The sequence below is a fragment of the Mustelus asterias genome, chromosome 16 (genome assembly GCF_964213995.1).
Source record: "Mustelus asterias chromosome 16, sMusAst1.hap1.1, whole genome shotgun sequence".
Classification (NCBI taxonomy): domain Eukaryota; kingdom Metazoa; phylum Chordata; class Chondrichthyes; order Carcharhiniformes; family Triakidae; genus Mustelus; species Mustelus asterias.
The window spans coordinates 65,589,239-65,609,950 of record NC_135816.1 but is presented as its reverse complement, the minus strand read 5'-3'; the positions used below and the strand labels follow the sequence as shown (position 1 = coordinate 65,609,950).

General features: G+C 44.2%; 1 protein-coding gene across 5 annotated transcripts in view; it reads right to left on the bottom strand.

Moving 5' to 3' along the window:
* The window catches only part of LOC144505226 (C-terminal-binding protein 1-like), a 98,525-nt gene that overhangs the window by 10,258 nt on the left and 67,555 nt on the right, over window positions 1–20,712 (bottom strand). For all 5 annotated transcript variants that reach the window (XM_078231233.1, XM_078231237.1, XM_078231234.1 and 2 more), the window contains 4 exons: window positions 8,265–8,409; window positions 5,605–5,811; window positions 4,564–4,778; window positions 2,848–2,978 (listed from right to left, as the gene is read on the bottom strand). In XM_078231233.1, the coding sequence (XP_078087359.1) occupies window positions 2,848–2,978; window positions 4,564–4,778; window positions 5,605–5,811; window positions 8,265–8,409 (698 nt within the window). The remainder of the gene's footprint in view (window positions 1–2,847; window positions 2,979–4,563; window positions 4,779–5,604; window positions 5,812–8,264; window positions 8,410–20,712) is intronic.

Below are 20,712 nucleotides of genomic sequence, written 5' to 3'. Positions count from 1 at the left end.
CGGTTTCCTCCCACAGTCCAAAGATGTGCGGGTTAGGTTGATTGGCCATGATAAATTGCCCCTTAGTGTCCCGGGATGCATAGGTTAGAGGGATTAGCGGGTAAATATGTAGAGATAAGGGGGTAGGGCCTGGGTGGGATTGTGGTTGGTGCAGGCTCGATGGGCCAAATGGCCTCTTTCTGCACTGTCGGATTCTATGATTCACTTTGGAGGCACAGATAGCAATGTGTCATTTGTTCTTTTTCCAGCTGGAACTGGAAAAAAGTCTTTCCTTTGCAAGAACCCCCCACTAATCCCTCTCCCCGAATCCCAGCAAATTTTCTCACTTTAGATAATTATCCAATTCCCTTTTGAAAGCCACGTTTGAATCTGCCTCCATTACACCCTCAGGCAGTGCTTGCACGTTAACCAATCGCTGCATAAGAAAGCTTTCCCTGATATTTCCTTTGGTCCTTTGGCCATTCCTCTCAAATCAGAATCCTCTGGTTCTCTCCCTTTTATGTTAGTATCTAGTCTCCTCTCACAGCCTTTGCTTCTCTTATTAGTTTTTCACTTCCCCTCAACTTTCTATATTCATCCTGGTTCTCATTGTGTTGTCAACCTGATATATGTCACGTGCACCCTTTTCCTGCTTTGTCTTCCTCTCCAGTGCTTTCGTCGGCCAGGGAACTATGGCTTTGTTAACCCTAGCTTTCCTCTAGTGGAAAATTACCTCAATTGTGGTCCAACTATCTCCTCTTTAAAGGCAATCCACTGTTCTATCAGAGTTTTGCTGCCAACCCTTGACTAATTTCCCTTGGTCAGATCGGTTCTCAATCTACCAAATTGGCCCCCCCTTTACTAATGATACCTACGCTCCTTCGCTATAGCTTCTCTAAATCTTACGCTATCATTGTCCCCCAAATCTTCACTTGACTGATGCTTGATCCACCTGACCCAGCATACTTGCCAGAAGCAGGTCCAGCAATGCCTCCTTCCTTGTTAGGCTGGAAACATACTGATGTGGAAAATTCACCCAAATACACCTTGAACTCTTCCCCTCTCTGCCCTTCACTATTACTATCCAAGTCTATATTAGACTTAAAGTTTGCCATTATAACTACTCTATACGTTTTTTGCCCCTTTGTGATTTCCTTGCAAATTTATTCCTCTATATCATTTCCCCCAGTTGGTGACCTTTAGAATACACCTTGTAATGTATTTGAACTTCTATTGTTTCTTAGCTCTAATCAAATAAACTCTGTTCTTGACACCTCTAGGACATCCTTCTCTCTCCATCACTACAACATTCTCCTTCATCAATACCGCCACCCCTCCTTCTTCCCTATCTTTCCTGAACACACTATATGCAGGATTATTATTTGAGGCAGGTCTCTTTTCCTACTGCAACATCGTGTCCCCTGGTGATGCCTGAACCTCATCAATTTTATTTACCACACTTGTAAATTCACATACATGCATGACAAACATAACTTCGATCTTACTGCATTCCCTCTTGCACTGACCCTACCTAATGCCCATTTCTTACTCCAGTGCTAGCAGTCTCACCCCCCCACCCCCTCCTTTTGTGCATCCTGTTTCTCCTTTCTCCTCCTGCTCAGTTAACTTAAGTACTCACCAACAACACTGGCAAACCATCCCCAAAGATGCTGGTCTTGGCCCTGTTAAGATGCAACCCACCAGGCCTCAACGCCACTAGAACCAATACTAACATCCTAAGAATCACTAAAACTCCCTCCTGCACTATCTCTTGAGCCACGTATTCATCTGCTCAATCCTCCTATTTCTATGCTCACTAGTATATGGCATTGGGAGTATTTTGGAGATTACTACCTTTGACCTACACTGTAATACAGCATTATTCTAGCAGGTTGCTAGCATTACACTATTACACACATGCGTACTTTCTGCTGACTGATTGTGCACTGTGTAGATGCTCTTTCTGGGGCATGCTCTTTAAACTGTCTCACTCCAGAGGAGCTCCATAATAGACTATAATTTCTTTTTGAGAGGCAAGTCTGGTACTTTGCAGATACGTGTGATCTTAGCACATTTCTCTCCCCATCTTTCCTGAAGGTGCCGACTCCCTGTTGACATACTACTCCAATATCACATTCAAAACTATTTTTATTTGGGTAAGCTTGGGCAGTGAATGTCATCAGGTTACTTGACAATGTGGGGCATTAAAAGAACTTGAACCTGTGGGGATCTGAATTTTCTTTTATTCATTTACGGGATGTGGGTGTCACTGTCTGGGCCAGCATTTATTAAGCATCCCTGACTGCCCTCCATTTCAGAGGGAATTTGAAAATCAACCATTGCTGAGGATCTGGAGTCACATGTAGGCCAGACAAGGCAAGGATGGCAGACTTCCTTCCTTAAAGGACATTAGTGAATCAGATGGGTTTTTACGACGATTGACAATGGGTTTCATGGTGATCACTAGACGTTTTTTAATTCCAAATTTTTAATAAATTCTAATTTCACCATCTGCCATGGTGGGGTTCGAACTCTGGTTCCTCAGAGTATTACCCTTGGTTTCTGGATTACTAATCCAGTGACAATACCACTACGCCACCACTTTGCCTGTGGGTTCTTCTCAGTCTGTTTGGCTCAATTACTCACTGGGGCTTTGACAAAGGGTGATGGGGGCAGTAAAGTACACAAACACATTCTGGGAGAAAAATTATCTTGTCCCTTTCCTACCTGCCCGCTCGTGCCACCCAGCCCCACCAAACACAGACAATATAAAAATGAAGGAAACTAAACATGCACACCAACCAGCCTTGACCAACCCACCTCCCCTTCCTTTTTGAAAGCCACTTTGCCCAACATGCTGTACCTCACCTGAAAGGTTCTGATTCATGAACATCTAAAGCTGCCCCTCGTATCCGTCCATCCTTCAGCGCCTGGCTCAGTGCTTTCTCATCCACCAGCCCCCCTCGTGCTGTATTCACCAGGAACGCTCCCTGACGCATCTGCAAATTGCATTCACAGTATTACCAACAGAAACAACAGGGCAACATTGAGAGATCAGATGTAAAATAGTTCCATGAACTAATTTAACATCAAATTAAATAACACAATAACGTACTGTAATATACAACAAAGGCAACATTCTCTGATGCACAGATTGCCGCTCAATAAACCAGATTAATTAACCTCTGTAAAAGTTCTTATGCATTCAATGACACTAATCAGTTAGCATCTGAACTGACAGCTAATGTCTGCAGGAGTGACCCCAACAGAATTAAAGCCACTTGAAATTGAGATTGTGCGTATAAAGAATTAACTGCAAAGAGAGCGAGATTTACACATCATCAAAATAGCCAATTTTCAAATCAAGGGCTTGGCAACTCATAAGTATTCAATTAGCTGATTGTAACAATTTATTAAATTACAAACAATAGTTACAACTTTTAAAGCTTATTTATTAGTGTCACAAGAAGGCTTACATTAACACTGCAATGAAGGTACTGTGAAAATCCCCTAGTTGCCACACTCTGGCATCTGTTCGGGAACACTGAGGGAGAATTTAGCATGGCCAATGCATCTAATCAGCACGTCTTTCAGACTGTGGGAGGAAACCCACGTAAATACAGGGAGAACGTGCAGACTCCGCACAGACAGTGACCCAAGCCAGGAATCGAACCCGGGTCCCTGGTGATGTTAAACAGCAGTGCTAACCACTATGCCACTTGTCTTGACTCTCATTCTTAACAGATAATCTTGACATGGCATTAGTGGTCAATGATGCACTTATGGGCACAAAGACGATGAGCAGTGAGCTCTTATAAATTGTCATCTTGCACCACATGACATGAGTTAACTTAGTACAGACAGGGGATGAAACTTGGGGTCTTCACAGTCTGTGTGGTTTAGCTTGTAAGTGAGCCATGGGGGGAAACATCAGACTCGTGCGCTGTCGGTGGAAGTCTCAGCTTAAGCACAGCTACAGTGGTTACATTGCTGGAAAAATTCAAGAAATAATTCAGAAAACTCAGGCAGTTCAGGTATTTGAATTCAGTTTAAAAAAAAAATCTGGGAATAAAATCAGAAGGCGATCACAAAGCTGCTGGGATTGCTGCAAAATCCGAATTGGTTCAGTAAGGTCCATTAGGGAAGGAAACCTGCTGCTCTTACCTGATCTGGCTCTAGTCACACACCAACATAGTCGATTCTTAACTGCAGTCTGAAGAGGCCTAGCGAGCCATTCAGTTGTACCAAACTGCTACAAAAAATAATAAAACTCTTCTTTCAGTAGTTCAAGAAAGGACTTTAGGGGTGGCCAATAAATGCCAGCCTTGACAGTGATGTCCACAGCCCAAGAATGAATTTAAAAGCCTTCCCTGAAGCTACACCACCTAAATGTTTGTTCTCCTGTTTGAAAGAAATGGGGGTGGGGGGGGTGTATGTATTTAAAAAGGAGCTTGGAGAATGTACTAACAGCACACTCACATTCAAACAGCACAAGTGGTCTCCAAGGGTTTCACATAACAAATTGCTCTATTTCCCCTGTGACACACTGACACAGTAACACACAAGACCTTGTCCTCTCTCTACCTGTTTGATGGTGAAGTCATTGATGAGATGGTGATTGTGCTCATTCAAGCTGCAGTGCAGGGTCACACAGTCGCTGTGAACCAACAGGTCCTGTAAGGTGCTTATTCTCTGGAGACCAAGTGACTTTTCCACTCCGTCTGGCAGGTACGGATCATAGAAAATCACATTAAATCCAAATGTTTTTGCTCGTAAAGCCACCGCCTGACCAACACGACCTGTAACAGAAAAGGGTCACGTGAGGCGTCTGAAACAAGTACCACTCCCCCTTGATGGTTCAGTTGGGAAAAAGCACAGGGAAGGCAGTCCCAGGATCAATATCAGATCCGTGTAGGGTTAGCTAAGCTCAGCTGGGGCAGAAGTCAGGATAGGTTTGGGCACTGTTCCTGTACCTGATCATCAACCAGGAACTGCAGGAGACGAAATATACAGCCGAAGGCAGGATGGGTCAGCACACCACGTTGGCAATCTTTGTAATTTTCTTTCACCAGGCTCCTAGCTGCTGAAACCTGTTCTCCTTAGCCAGTTCCAAACATTTCTGTTTCTACCTGCTTTTCCTCCATCGCTTCATTCAAACATTGTCTCTCTCATGTCTTTCATTTCTCACGTTTATGCTTATTGTCTCATGCCTGATTTTACATGAGCCATTAAATCATTACCTTTTCACTGATGCGCTTTGCAAGCTCAATCTATTCAATGGAGGGGTGGGGTGGGGAGAGTTGTGGGGTGGGTAATCCTTTCCCCTCATTGTTCTGTTTTAAATGCTGAGTTCAATATCTTCCAGTTTTGGCAGAGCATCTCCGCTGAAGGCAACAACTCGTCTGTTCTCACTACAGATGTTGTTTGACTTGCAGAGTCCTTCTGCAATTTCTAGTCCTGCTGCACGAGTTAGCATCAATGCCCACAGAGCTAGAAGAAAGCCTTCAGAAAGGAAGAGAAATGGGTGGCGGGGTGTGTGTGTGTGTGTGTGTGTGTGTGTGTGTGTGTGTGTGTGTGTGCGCGCGTGTGTGCTTCACAGCATTACAAGGCATCTAGCTAACATACCCAGGCCAATGATACCCAGAGTCTCTCCACGGATTCGGGCTGCTCCTGCAGCTACCTCTCGGATCTGTTCAACACTCGATACCCTTGTCCCCTCTCGCAAAGCCTGGTGGAGCCACGTTGATCGTCTGTAAAGGTTTAATATGTGACACAGTGTAGAGTCTGCTGTCTCTTCCACCGACGAGGAGGGAATGTTACACACTGCAATCCCTGTGACGAAAAAGAGAGTCGTGAATTTAACATTGCCACTAAGTGCCCGCAACCCTACTTGTTACCGGATTAGCATATTCCCTATTAATCATAGAATCCCTACAGTGTAAAAGGCAGCCATTTGGCCCATCAAGCCTGCACCAACAACAATCCCACCCAGGCCTTATCCCCGTAACCCGACGTATTTACCCTGCTAGTCCCCCTGACGCTAAGGGACAATTTAGCATCGCCAATCCACCTAACCCATACATCTTTGGAGTGTGGGAGGAAACTAGAGCACCCGGAGGAAACCCACGCAGACACGGGGAGAACGTGCAAACTCCACAAAGTCACTCGAGGCTGGAATTGAACCCGTGTCCCTGGCGCTGTGAGGCAGCAGTGCTAACCACTGTGCTACCGTGCCACGATTGATCAAGTTGACTTTACCAGTATTATTAATTGGGCTGGGAAAAAGACAAGTCTTATAATTGAAGTGAAAGAATATTGATACTGGGGCATGGAACCGTTCTCATTTTGGCATACAATATTTGCACCAACCACATCCCAAATAAGTAGAGCAGGTTAGGCACAGAACTAAGTTCCATCTGGATTTGCTGCACAGGTTACACACAATATAATGCTCCCACTACATCGCTCTAAGTGGCAAGCAGCTTTCAAATTACAGCCTCTGGACTGGGAGTTAGTCTATTCAGCCTGCAAAGACAAAACCTACATGTAAACTCACCCTTCCCACCATGATGCTGCCAGTCCCTAACACTTGTAGCTGCTCCGAATACATTCCACTTTCAAAACCAAATTAAGCTACTCCAGCAAACTACCAGACCGGCAAACAGTTCTATTCACATTTACACACACTGCTCTCAGATCTCCCACTTTTTTTCATTCATTCACCTATCCAGCTAATGTTGACATTGCTGCCACTAATCCTGGAAGTCAATTCCACAGCATCAATTTCTGTGGATAAAGTGGCTTCTGACCATTGCTCTAAATCTCTTACATGTAATCTTGCACCTATGGTCACTCTTTTTTAACCACTCAATTAAAATAGTTTCTATCTATCCTCCCTCATTCTTTCAGTCCAAAACATGCTTATTACGTTGGTTCATAATAGGTTGTTAAAACCAGTTTCTTTTTTAATTTATTTTTCCTCAGACTGGGCAGCACCCTAGTGAATCCATACTATACCCTATTGGACAGTGTCGCACAGAGAGCAGGCATGTGAACTGACTGGGAGATGCGAAGGAGAAGCATTCAAGCATTAAAGAACATTGAAATGTTTTTTAAAAAGGACATTTCAAACAGGCTTCCTTTGACTATATTCAAAAGTGTTGTTCTCTGTGTAGCCATTCGGCTCAATGATTAAACGAACAGTGCCCAACCCTCTCATGTCAGATGCTTAAATGCAATCATTTAATCGCTGTTCATTGAATTTGATGACAACGGCTGTATGTGATATTATTGCTCTGTTGGGCAACACGATGGCACAGTGGTTAGCGCTGCTGCCTCACAATGTCAAGGACCCAGGTTCGATTCACTGTCTGTCCAGAGTCTGCATGTTCTCCCCGTGTCTGCGCGAGTTTCCTCTGGGTGCTCCGGTTTCTTCCCAAGTCTAAAAGACGTGCTGGTGAGGTGCAACAGCCATGCTAAATTCTCCCTCAGTGTACCCAAACAGGCACCGGTGTGTGGCAACTAGGGGATTTTCACAGTCACTTCAGTGCAGTGTTAATGTAAGCCTGCTTGTGACTAATAAATAAACTTTAACTTTGTAAGGAGCAGTGGATTGCTGGAATGCAGATTTCCAGTTCTGCGCAACATGGACATTTTCGTACGATATATAGTAGTGACAAGTTTAGTGAAAAGTGCTGACATTTCAAGGTATCCTGTCCAAAGTGTAGACTTGGCAAGAGGGCTTGCAATCAACGTGCTTCAAGGTGCCATTAGTCTAAATGGTACCTGAGAAAATCGTCATTTTAAATCTTAATCACCCTACTGGAAATGCCCTCATCACCCACTTATCCCCTCTCCCAACAGTGGGACAAGATCTGGAACTCACCAGTCAGGTCAAAACAAAAGGCAAAAAGCTCTCACTATTCTAAGGGACAGCACAGAATTCCAGTGAGCTGTCCCAACATGAAGGGAAAGTCAGTGATTATGGGAAAAGCAATTTATGTAGTAGCAGGGGAATAAATACACCAGCTACAATAAATTAACAGTAGTCACTAAAATCAATAAACAGCCAATACAAATAATTATTTGTCGCACTCAATCCTTAAATACATCAAACGGGACACGCATCAGACCAAACTATGCACTAACAAGGTGCCCATTAGCCACCATACGACTGCAGAGTGGGACAACACAGTAGTCTTGTGGTCACCACTGCTTCATTGGGAGTTGGTTTGATTCTCCTCCATCTCACAGCTCTCTAAGTGGGCTGTAGCCCGATCCCTTACCCAAATCTGCAGCCGATTTGATGTCGACATTGTCGTAGCCGCTGCCAATCCTGACGATAATTCGAAGTGCTTTGAATTTCTCAAGGTCCTCTCGTGTTAATGTAATGGTGTGGTACATCAGGGCACCCACTGCTTCATTCAGTACCTGCATTGAAACAGAGTCTGATCAGTCTGGCTTTTTCTTCATGTACACTCAGGGATGCAGCACAGGTGTAGATGCAGAGCTCACAGCTCCCCCTACGGTCTACCTTTGCAAACTTCAGTCACTTCAATTTAAAAAAACTGATTATTCAATAGTGCAAGTTAAGCAGTTTTAATATAAAAGTCACGTTTTTTCATTGCAAAGTACAAATTAAAAGGATAAGTCAAAATAAGAAACATCAAATTGGAGAGGAATAAACCACAGACCATTCTATCAAAGTCTGCTGGGTTAGGCACAACAGGAGATTATAGTACAATGTTTTCTGCACCATCCACCAAGCATTCATAGCTTGCATACTGCGTGGGTTAAAAGTTCTCTAAATACTGGCTCTTGCTGGATGCAGTTCTACAGGCTCAAATCACCCCTCCCACCATCCATTTGTTCAAACACACACATAGCGTGTGCAATATTCTTATACATCCGTTTCAACATCTGTCACTAGTGCAAATCTGTGTCAATGTCAATCTAACACCGCTTTACACTTTCCAAGCAACTCTCAATTGAATGGAGGAGGATACAGTAAAGCTTTGTGAGAATGGTTTCAGGAAAGAGGAACATCAGTTACTTGACTAGATTGGAGAGGTTGGATCTGGTTTCCTTAAAGAGATTTGGAAGAAAGTTGATTGGGGTGTTCACAACCGAGGGGCCTGGCCAGAGTAGATAGGGAGACTGCTCCCACTAGCAAAAGAACCAGGGGATGCCAATTTAAAGGCGATTGGCAAAATGAGCAATGGTGGCATGAGGTGACATGTTTTACCCAGTGAGTTGTTAAAATCTGGAATGCAGTGTCTTAGAGCATGTTGGAGGGAGACTCCATTAAAGCCTTCAAAAGTGAATTGGATAATTATCATAGAATCCCTACAGTGCAGAAAGAGGCCATTTGGCTCATCAAGCCTACACTGACAACGATCCCACCCAGGCCCTATCCCTACATATTTACCCCGCTCATCCCCCTGACACTAAGAGGCAATTTAGCATGGCCAATCAACCTGACCTGCACATCTTTAGACTGTGGGAGGAAACCGGAGCACCCGGAGGAAACCCACGCAGACACAAAGAACAAAACAGCACAGGAACAGGCCCTTCGGCCCTCCAAGCCCGTGCCGCTCCCTGGTCCAAACTCGACCATTCTTTTGTATCCCTCCATTCCCACGCCGTTCATGTGGCTATCTAGATAAGTCTTAAACGTTCCCAGTGTGTCTGCCTCCACCACCTTGCCTGGCAGCGCATTCCAGGCCCCCACCACCCTCTGTGTAAAGTATGTCCTTCTGATATCTGTGTTAAACCTCCCCCCCTTCACCTTGAACTTATGACCCCTCGTGAACGTCACCACTGACCTGGGGAAAAGCTTCCCACCGTTCACCCTATCTATGCCTTTCATAATTTTATACACCTCTATTAAGTCTCCCCTCATCCTCCGTCTTTCCAGGGAGAACAACCCCAGTTTACCCAATCTCTCCTCATAACTAAGCCCCTCCATACCAGGCAACATCCTGGTAAACCTCCTCTGTACTCTCTCCAAAGCCTCCACGTCCTTCTGGTAGTGTGGCGACCAGAACTGGATGCAGTATTCCAAATGCGGCCGAACCAACGTTCTATACATCTGCAACATCAGACCCCAACTTTTATACTCTATGCCCTGTCCTATAAAGGCAAGCATGCCATATGCCTTCTTCACCACCTTCTCCACCTGTGACGTCACCTTCAAGGATCTGTGGACTTGCACACCCAGGTCCCTCTGCATATCTACACCCTTTATGGTTCTGCCATTTATCGTATAGCTCCTCCCTACATTAGTTCTACCAAAACGCATCACTTCGCATTTATCAGGATTGAACTCCATCTGCCATTTCTTTGCCCAAATTTCCAGCCTATCTATATCCTTCTGTAGCCTCTGACAATGCTCCTCACTATCTGCAAGGCCTGCCAATTTTGTGTCGTCTGCAAACTTACTGATCACCCCAGTTACACCTTCTTCCAGATCGTTTATATAAATCACAAACAGCAGAGGTCCCAATACAGAGCCCTGCGGAACACCACTAGTCACAGGCCTCCAGCCGGAAAAAGACCCTTCCACTACCACCCTCTGTCTTCTGCGACCAAGCCAGTTCTCCACCCATCTAGCCACCTCCCCCTTTATCCCATGAGATCCAACCTTTTGCACCAGCCTACCATGAGGGACTTTGTCAAACGCTTTACTAAAGTCCATATAGACGACATCCACGGCCCTTCCCTCGTCAACCATTCTAGTCACTTCTTCAAAAAACTCCACCAGGTTAGTGAGGCATGACCTCCCTCTCACAAACCCATGCTGACTATCGTTAATGAGTTTATTCCTTTCTAAATGCGCATACATCCTATCTCTAAGAATCTTCTCCAACAACTTCCCCACCACGGACGTCAAGCTCACCGGCCTATAATTACTCGGGTTATCCTTCCTACCCTCCTTAAATAATGGGACCACATTAGCAATCCTCCAATCCTCTGGGACCTCACCTGTGTCCAGTGACGAGACAAAGATTTGCGTCAGAGGCCCAGCGATTCCATCTCTCGTCTCCCTGAGCAGCCTTGGATAGATTCCATCAGGCCCTGGGGATTTGTCAGTCTTTATATTCTCTAACAAACCTAACACTTCCTCCCTTGTAATGGAGATTTTCTCCAACGGTTCAACACTCCCCTCCGAGACACTCCCAGTCAACACATCCCTCTCCTTTGTGAATACCGACGCAAAGCATTCATTTAGGATCTCCCCTACTTCTTTGGGCTCTACGCATAATTCCCCACTTTTGTCCCCGAGAGGTCCGATTTTTTCCCTGACAACCCTTTTGTTCCTAACGTATGAATAAAATGCCTTGGGATTCTCCTTAATCCTGTCTGCCAAGGACATTTTGTGACCCCTTTTTGCCCTTCTAATTCCCCGTTTGAGTTCTTTCCTACTTTCTTTGTACTCCTCCAGAGCTCCCTCCATTTTTAGCTGCCTGGACCTAACATACGCCTCTCTTTTCTTTTTGACCAGTCCCTCAATTTCCCTGGTTATCCACGGTTCTCGAATCCTACCCTTCCTATCCTTCTTTTTTTACAGGCACATGCCTGTCCTGCAGCCCTAACAACTGTTCCTTAAAAGACTCCCACATGCCAGATGTGGATTTACCCTCAAACAGCCTCTCCCAATCAAGAGCTGCCAATTTCTACCTAATCCCACTAAAGTTAGCCTTCCCCCAATCCAACACCTTACCCTTGGGACACCACTCATCCTTTTCCATCACTATCCTAAAGCTAACAGAATCGTGGTCACTATTTGCCACATGTTCCCCTACCGAAACTTTGAAGACTTGACCAGGCTCATTCCCCAGTACTAGGTCCAGTATAGCCCCCTCTCTAGTCGGGCTATCTACATATTGTTCCAAAGAACCCTCCTGCACGCATTTGGTAAAATCATGACTGATAAGACTGTCGCCTCAACTCCACTTTCCTAATTTGCACCCCATAACCGGACTCCTTTGCTATCAAAAATCTAACAACCTCGAACAAATTAAATGACCCAGCCTCCACTGCTCTCTGGAAGAGAATTCCACATACTAGTGGACTCCGAGGGAACAAACTTCTTACCTCAGCCTTAAACGGGAAACCTTTAACTTTTACACTGTGTTCCCTGTTCTAGACTCCCTACAAGGGGAAACATCCTCAGCACCCACCCTGTCAAGGTCCCTCAGGATCTTATATGCATCAATAAAATCACCTCACCTTCTAAACTCCAATGTGTAGAAGCCCAAGCCATTCAAACTTTCCAATTAAAATTTTCTTCATCCCAGGAATCAGTCGAGTGAACCTTCTCTGAACTGCTTCCAATGCAATTATATCCTTTAAATAAGGAGACTAAAACTGTACATAGTACTCCAGATGTGGTCCATTTGATGGGTGCCGCATTTTAAAATTAATTAATTTCAGGTGGAAGCAGTTCGAGCTGTTCCTCAGTGACATGGAAACAGGCTGCACGATTGGACATCTCTCTTCTTTTTCAATCAAACTGGTGTGAACCTCACGTCGTCTCAGAACTCATTCTGTCAACGCAACCCACCTCCTGCTTCCTCGACTCTAATCTCATCAAGCTAGTGACCGTCCAACCTCTCTTCCTGGCCCCCACGCCAGCCAAAACTGTTGGAAGTTTCCTCTCCTCTAATAGTGTCCCCCTCCCTTTCAAATCTATCACCATTATCCCATTGACCCCAATGTTCTTGTAAAATATCATTGCATCTCCAACCTCTTTCCCCTCAAATCTATGCCAATCTTCCCTTCAATTCCATGTTTAAATGTCTCAAATCAAATGTCATCAGCGTCCGATGTAAAGTGTCTATAACACTGCAACACAGGCTGTACCGTCTGCTTGTTCCCTTGCACCCAGTTACAAGATATAAACACTAACTCCTGCCAAGGCAAGATGACCACCGACTGCACATGACCCAAAGAATGTTATTGGCAGGAAACACAAATCCACCCTCAAGTGGTGAAAGCTCCTTTTCCGCAGTCTTGAAATTTTTCATAATGAATTTTATTTTATTGCCCATGGTTCCCCAAAATGACTCTCACCACAAAAAGAAAACTCAGCCAGGTGGACTGTCCCTCTAAACTAGTTAAACGGTTGGTCTGAAATTTCAAGCGATTGCACAGTCCTGAGCCCCGCAATGGGCACCCGGACCATAACCCATTTTCCTGTCTTTGTCTCCGGCTTTCTCTCTTTTGTCCCAGATACCAGCTTATTTTAATTGGAGGTTGGGGGCGAGGATGGGCGGATGGAGTGGGTCCCATTTGCCCTGTCTAGCCCTGTGAGCTGTGGGGTGAGTTGCAGACAGAGGGAATTATTAAAAGTGCTAACTTGATGCTGCCAGTGCTTTAATATTTCAAATTCCAGGGCCAGTGATGACCGCACATCTGTCCTACTGCACACTGCTCCCTATAAAGATGACAGCCGTTCATCAAACTGCGCATGTGTGGCATTGGTAGGAAATGCAGCCATAAGAAAAACATGCACTTGCGGGATGAAAAACGAGGTGGATTAGTAATTTGAGTACAACATGTCATGGCTGAAAAGGACAGGGGGGGGGGGGGGGGCTTGACCTATATGCCACATACATGCAAAGACATGATTTTTGGGGTCGGAAAAATGAGGTAACTTATACAACGTGATTTACAGGTATATCATCTTTAAAAATATAGCTATTGCTGTCACTATCAATGCCTCTGCCAATTCCGCAAAGCAACGACTGAGTTTGCAGTTATGCCTTGACTGTGCTATACTTCTTGGGGAGGGAAAAGTGCAGTAAAATTCCACCATTCGTGACTTCCCATTTCGTAAACATTTTTACCTGCGCAAAAGTCTGTGCACACAAGATCACCCATTGAAGACTGAAATCATAGAAATCATAGAAACCCTACAGTGTAGAAAGAGGCCATTCGGCCCATCGAGTCTACATCGACTACAATCCCACCCAGGCCCTACACCCATATCCCGACATATTTACCCACTAATCCCTCTAACCTAACCATCTCGACACTAAGGGGCAATTTTAGCACGGCCAATCAACCTAACCCACACATCTTTGGACTGTGGGAGGAAACCGGAGCACCCGGAGGAAACCCACGCAGACACGAGGAGAATGTGCAAACTCCACACAGACAGTGACCCAAGCCGGGAATCGAACCCAGGTCCCTGGAGCTGTAAAGCAGCAGTGCTAACCACTGTGTGGTTTGAGAATTTCTTTCTGCATGTGGCCAGGCTTATCTGAGGGAAAATAACTTGTCCTTCAAGGCCCTACTTATTCTTAGGAACGCACCTGGACATCCACACTATTGCAGATCCAGATCCAGATCCAGATGTTGGTTTCTACACCCAAATACAACCTCACTTAGCCAACTAGTGGACCAGGGGGCCACTACATCCTTCAAAGCTTACTCCCCCCCCCCATACAAGTTTTAGCCACATTCACAACGTTATGAAAGCAAATCCATCGGCCACAGTCCATGATTGCTGGAAAGAATTCAACATCCTCACAGCAATAGGGATAATAGGTCTTCTGGGATGAGGTTAGAGAATCACCCATAAATGCCTGCTGGCTGTGAATGATTTCACAGGTTACTCCAAAGTGAGTGTTGAAGTGACCAAGATTTTTGAATTGGCAAAACAAGTAAATGGGGAGGGATTTGAAAACCTGGCCAGGAGTACAAGAGTTGCATCAGTCTCATCAAAAGGAACTCTCTGCACAGAAGTTGGTGGAACAAATTAAATTGAGTGAATTTAAACAGGTGCAGGGAGAAGAGCGTAATGTAGCTCATTTTACACCTAAGACGATGCTAGATCTCAAAAGATCAGCTGAAGATCTGAAAAAACAAGCAACAGACCATGATACAAACATGGAAAGAAGCATTGCATTTTGTAGAGTGATTGACATGGCTACTACTCCTTACTGATTTACAAAATTGAAAGGCAAAAGATGAAGCATTATTCTTTTTAAACCACATCTAAATCAGCCACTTCACCCATTTCCTCCACCCCCAAGTACAGTACTCAAATTGTGACAGATTTTCTATTGTTCTTGTTTTATTGCTTTGTTCAACAATTTCACCAATAAATTTCTCTACAATGTATTTCAGAACACAACTGTTTTTGCCTCTGTTCCTTCATAGATGTCGAATTGTGGGATAGCTGGAACCTATCTAAATTGACTCCTGTTGTGAAGTACGTTCACTGTTTGCAATTTCACCCTTTGAGATTTTGCAGGAATGTAACTCACGTGAACAGCGGGACTTTACTGTCTACAAATAACCCAAGTATCTTTCATCCTTCACCTGAACTCTTTGCTGGGATTTATTCTGAGCAGCACGCCCCCTTACTTGTCCAAGTCTTCACCAGTGAGCAATCTTGGACAGCAAGTATCAGCAGAAATGTAACCATGGAAGGCATCATAACCAAACCAATCCTGTCCTTACCTGATAGCTCCACAGCATACTTGGTAGCAGGAACTACCAAGAGTAAAGTTAAAAGCAAAAAAAATCCCCCCCCCCCCAAGATTTGGTTGGGACCAGAGAATACAATTCCATTTCATCCTTTCACATCAGTCTATTGAGCCATGTAGCACCAACTATGGGGACCTTGCTCCCAAGCCTTCACACCAAAACAACTTGCGATGGCTGTTTGGAAACAAGCAACAGCACACAGGGATGTGACTCGCCTGGGAATTGGTCCTCTTCTGGAAGAAGGCATCTACAACTTCCCAGAGCAGTGGTATGGGAAATAAACGTTCAGCAGTATTGTAATTGCAATTATCTGATTACAATTAAATATACCACCGCACCATATATTTTATTAAAAAAAAGAAAATCCAAGAAGAATGCATACAAAAGCAAATCCAGAGTCACCCTACCTTCCAGGTCTCATTGACACTATCATAATTACCAGCAAACATCGGTACCTGTGCTACTTAGTTATGTAATATTTATTTTATACACCTGGGACAATGAATTAGACATTTGTTCATTTGAAACAGCCAGGCAGGTTCAACTGCAGTTTAACAGGAAATGAAACATCCAGGGCAAATGACTGTCACAGAATGGCTGCATCACTGAAGGAGGCCTCCGTTCAACTCATCATGTCTGTGCTGGCCCTCCGAAGACACATTCACCTGGTGTCACTCCCCTATCTTTTCCCTGTAGCCCTGCATTTTTTTTCCTTTTCAGATAATGATCTAATTCTGGAAGTTCACCACAGCAACTGCATTACCCTCTTCAACCCTCTGTTACTTCATCAAAAAGCTCAAGCAAGTTAGTTAAACATGATTCGCCCTTAACAACTCCATGCTGAGTTTCGCTCGTTAACCTGCATTTGCCCAAGTGACCCGTTTCTGAACAAGAGTGTAACATTTGCAATTCTCAGGTCCTCTATCACCACCCAGAGTCTGAGGAAGATTGGAAAAATATGGCCAATGCCTCCACAATTTCAACTTTCTCTTCCTTCAGTGCACTGGGGTGCATATCATATGGTCCTTGTGCCTTAACAATTTGAAGTACAGCCAGCCTACTCAATACCTCCTCATTAGTTTTAAACTGCTCAAGTGTCTGAACCCGCTCCTCTTTCACCATGATCTGGGGAGCATCTTCTTCCTTGATAAAGATAGGTGCAAAGTACTCATTTAGTACCCCAGTCATGCCCCGTCTGCATGCATAATTCTCCTTTTTGATCCTTAATCAGCCCCATTCTTTCTCTTGTCACCCTTTATTATTTATATGCCTAAAGAAAACTATTGGATTCCCTTTTATTTTAGCCGCCAGTCTTTTCTCATGCTCTCTCTCTGCTCTTATTTCCTTTATCAATTCCCCTTCTACATTTGGCCTGGTTCTCAACTGTATTTTCTACCCGATTTGTCAAAAGCACATTTTTTTTTTGCTTCATCTTAATCCCCATCTTTTTTGTCATCCAGAGAACTTTGAATGTATTTGCCCAGCATTCTCTTTTGTGGGAATATACCTTGACTGTATTTTACTGAACCCATCTTTAAAGGCAGCCCTTTGTTAAGCTACAGTTTTTGTGCTAATCTTTGATTCCAATTGGCTCGGGTCAGGCCCATTCTTACCCCATGGAAGTTGGCTTTCCCTGGGTTAATTATTTTTACTCTGGTTCATTCCTTGTACTTTTCTATCGTCAATTTAAATCTTATGATACAATGATCACTTTTCTTTAAATGCTCCCCCTCTAAACACTTGATCTACTCAGCTCACCTCATTCTCAAGAACCAGGTCTAACAATGTCTCCTTTCTCATTGGACTGAAAACATGATACTTTAAAAAAATATTCTCCCGAACACACTATCAATTCTTGTGCTTCACTGCCCTTTACAATACTACTATCCCAGTCCATGTTCGGATAATTGAAGTTCTCCATTATAACTATTTCAAAATCTTTGCACTTCTCTGTAATTTCCTTGCAAAGTTTTACCCGTATATCTTTCCCACTAGTTGGCAGACAAGACTACACCGAGCAATGTAATTACACCTTTATTGTTCCTTTGCTCTAGCCAAATAGATACTGCCCTTGACCCCTTTGGGACATCTTTTCTCTTTCTTCAGCATTAGAGATATTCTCCTTGACCAATACTACTCTGCCTACTCCTTTCCTATCTTTCCAGAACACCTCGTATCCAGAAATATTTAATACCCAGTCCTGACCTTCTTTGAGCCAGGTCTCTAATTGTCACGGTCATTTTTGAGCATTGCCGAAAAATACATTTTGTTGAAGCTTTTTGTCTTGTACTCATCAGGTCAATTATAAGACTACAAAATGTAACGGGAGTGCTGCTTGATTGGCAAGTGGACGCCGATTGGTAGAGATATTGCCATGAAGAATGCACCAGTTAATGGTGACTGACAGTTGACTGCCAAGCATCATCTGAAAATTTAAACCAGGCAGTGTGACGCTGATTGGTCAAGGCATTATCCTGAGTAATGAACCAAATAGTTATCACTTAACCATTTCAGTGCCAGTGCAATGTTAGGTATGCAGGCTGCACATCCCAAAGCCTGGCAAATCATAGCAAACAACATGCCCCTTCTGCTGTTTGCAACTGGCAAGGTACAGATCATACCCAACAAGCCCATGCTTGCAAAACTCAAAAATGTCCAACGTCAGATGTCATTTTGCAAGTGGACAACATTTGCTAAATAATCCTCAGTATGCTAAAGATTACACTGACAATCAGGCTCGGTATGCAGCAATTACACATACTGGAAGCTATAAGTATTAATACATAAGGCCCTGTTCTTTGCACAGATGTGAATGGTAAATAAGATTGAGTTACAGGGCTAAGTAACCACATTGAAATATATAATGGTTGTTTGGTATCACAAACTTGATTGCTGAAAATAGACACTGTGACAAAGCTTTTTGTCTTGCGCTCATCAGGACAATTGCAACAATAACGATGTCAGCGGAAAAGAGCAACTTTATACTGTATGAGAAGAGAATGCTGATTGGTTGGCAGGTGGATTCTGATTGGCAGAGGCATCACCATGGAGACTGCATCAGTTAATGAAAGAACATATACACACATTATACCTGCTTCAGCTAAACTATTTTGTTTCAGCAAAATAAGCGATAACCATTCGCTGGTTCATTCCTCAGGCCAACGCCTTGATCAATCACAGTCAAGTTGACTGGTTTAAATTTTCAAACAATGCTTGGCAGTTAATTATCTGTCACCTTTAACTGATGCATTCCCCATGGCAACGCCTCTACCAGAGTCCACCTGCCAACCAATCAACACTCTCTTCTCATACAGTATAAAGTTGCCGTTTCTCCTGATGTTGGTATTATAGATCATAGAACCCGACAGTGCAGAAAGAGGCCATTTGGCCCATCGAGTCTGCACCGACCACAATCCCACCCCGGCCCTACCCCCATATCCCTACATATTTTATCCACTAATCCCTCTAACCGACGCATCTCAGGAAACTAAGGGGCAATTTTATCATGGCCAATCAACCTAACCCGCACATCTTTGGACTGTGGGAGGAAACCAGAGCACCCGGAGGAAACCCACGCAGACACGAGGAGAATGTGCAAACTCCACACAGACAGTGACCTGAGCTGGGAATCGAACCCAGGTCCCTAGAGCTGTGAAGCAGCAGTGCTAACCACTGTGCTACCGTGATTGTCCTAATGAGTGTACGACAAAAAGCTTCGACGCTATGTCTATTTTCAACAATCTTCAAGTTCTATACTACTAAACAACTATCATACTTCAATGTGACTATCTAGCGCTGCAACTCAATCTTATTTACCATTCACATATGCGCACTGCAGCCCTAAACTCGACGTTATTATAGAACATAGAACAGTACAGCACAGAACAGGCCCTTCGGCCCACGATGTTGTGCCGAGCTTTATCTGAAACCAAGATCAAGCTATCCCACTCCCTATCATCCTGGTGTGCTCCATGTGCCTATCCAATAACCGCTTAAATGTTCCTAAAGTGTCTGACTCCACTATCACTGCAGGCAGTCCATTCCACACCCCAACCACTCTCTGCGTAAAGAACCTACCTCTGATATCCTTCCTATATCTCCCACCATGAACCCTAGAGTTATGCCCCCTTGTAATAGCTCCATCCACCCGAGGAAATAGACTTTGAACGTTCACTCTATCTATCCCCTTCATCATTTTATAAACCTCTATTAAGTCTCCCCTCAGCCTCCTCCGCTCCAGAGAGAACAGCCCTAGCTCCCTCAACCTTTCCTCATAAGACCTACCCTCCAAACCAGGCAGCATCCTGGTAAATCTCCTCTGCACTCTTTCCAGCACTTCCACATCCTTCTTATAGTGAGGTGACCAGAACTGCACACAATATTCCAAATGTGGTCTCACCAAGGTCCTGTACAGTTGCAGCATAACCCCACAGCTCTTAAACTCCAACCCCCTGTTAATAAAAGCTAACACACTATAGGCCTTCTTCGCAGCTCTATCCACTTGAGTGGCAACCTTTAGAGATCTGTGGATATGGACCCCAAGATCTCTCTGTTCCTCCACAGTCTTCAGAACCCTACCTTTGACCCTGTAATCCACATTTAAATTAGTCCTACCAAAATGAATCACCTCACATTTATCAGGGTTAAACTCCATTTGCCATTTTTCAGCCCAGCTTTGCATCCTATCTATGTCTCTTTGCAGCCTACAACAGCCCTCCACCTCATCCACTACTCCACCAATCTTGGTGTCATCAGCAAATTTACTGATCCACCCTTAAGCCCCCTCCTCTAAGTCATTAATAAAAATCACAAAGAGCAGAGGACCAAGCACTGATCCCTGTGGCACTCCGCTAGCAACCTGCCTCCAGTCCGAAAATTTTCCATCCACCACCACCACCACCCTCTGTCTTCGATCAGATAGCCAGTTACCTATCCAATCGGCCAACTTTCCCTCTATCCCACACCTCCTTACTTTCATAAGCCGACCATGGGGGACCTTATCAAACGCCTTACTAAAATCCATGTATAGGACATCAACTGCCCTACCTTCATCAACACACTTAGTTACCTCCTCAAAAAATGCAATCAAATTTGTGAGGCACGACTTGCCCTTCACGAATCCGTGCTGACTATCCCAGATTAATCCGCATCTTTCTAAATGGTCGTAAATCCCATCCCTAAGGACCTTTTCCATCAATTTACCAACCACCGAAGTAAGACTAACCGGTCTATAAT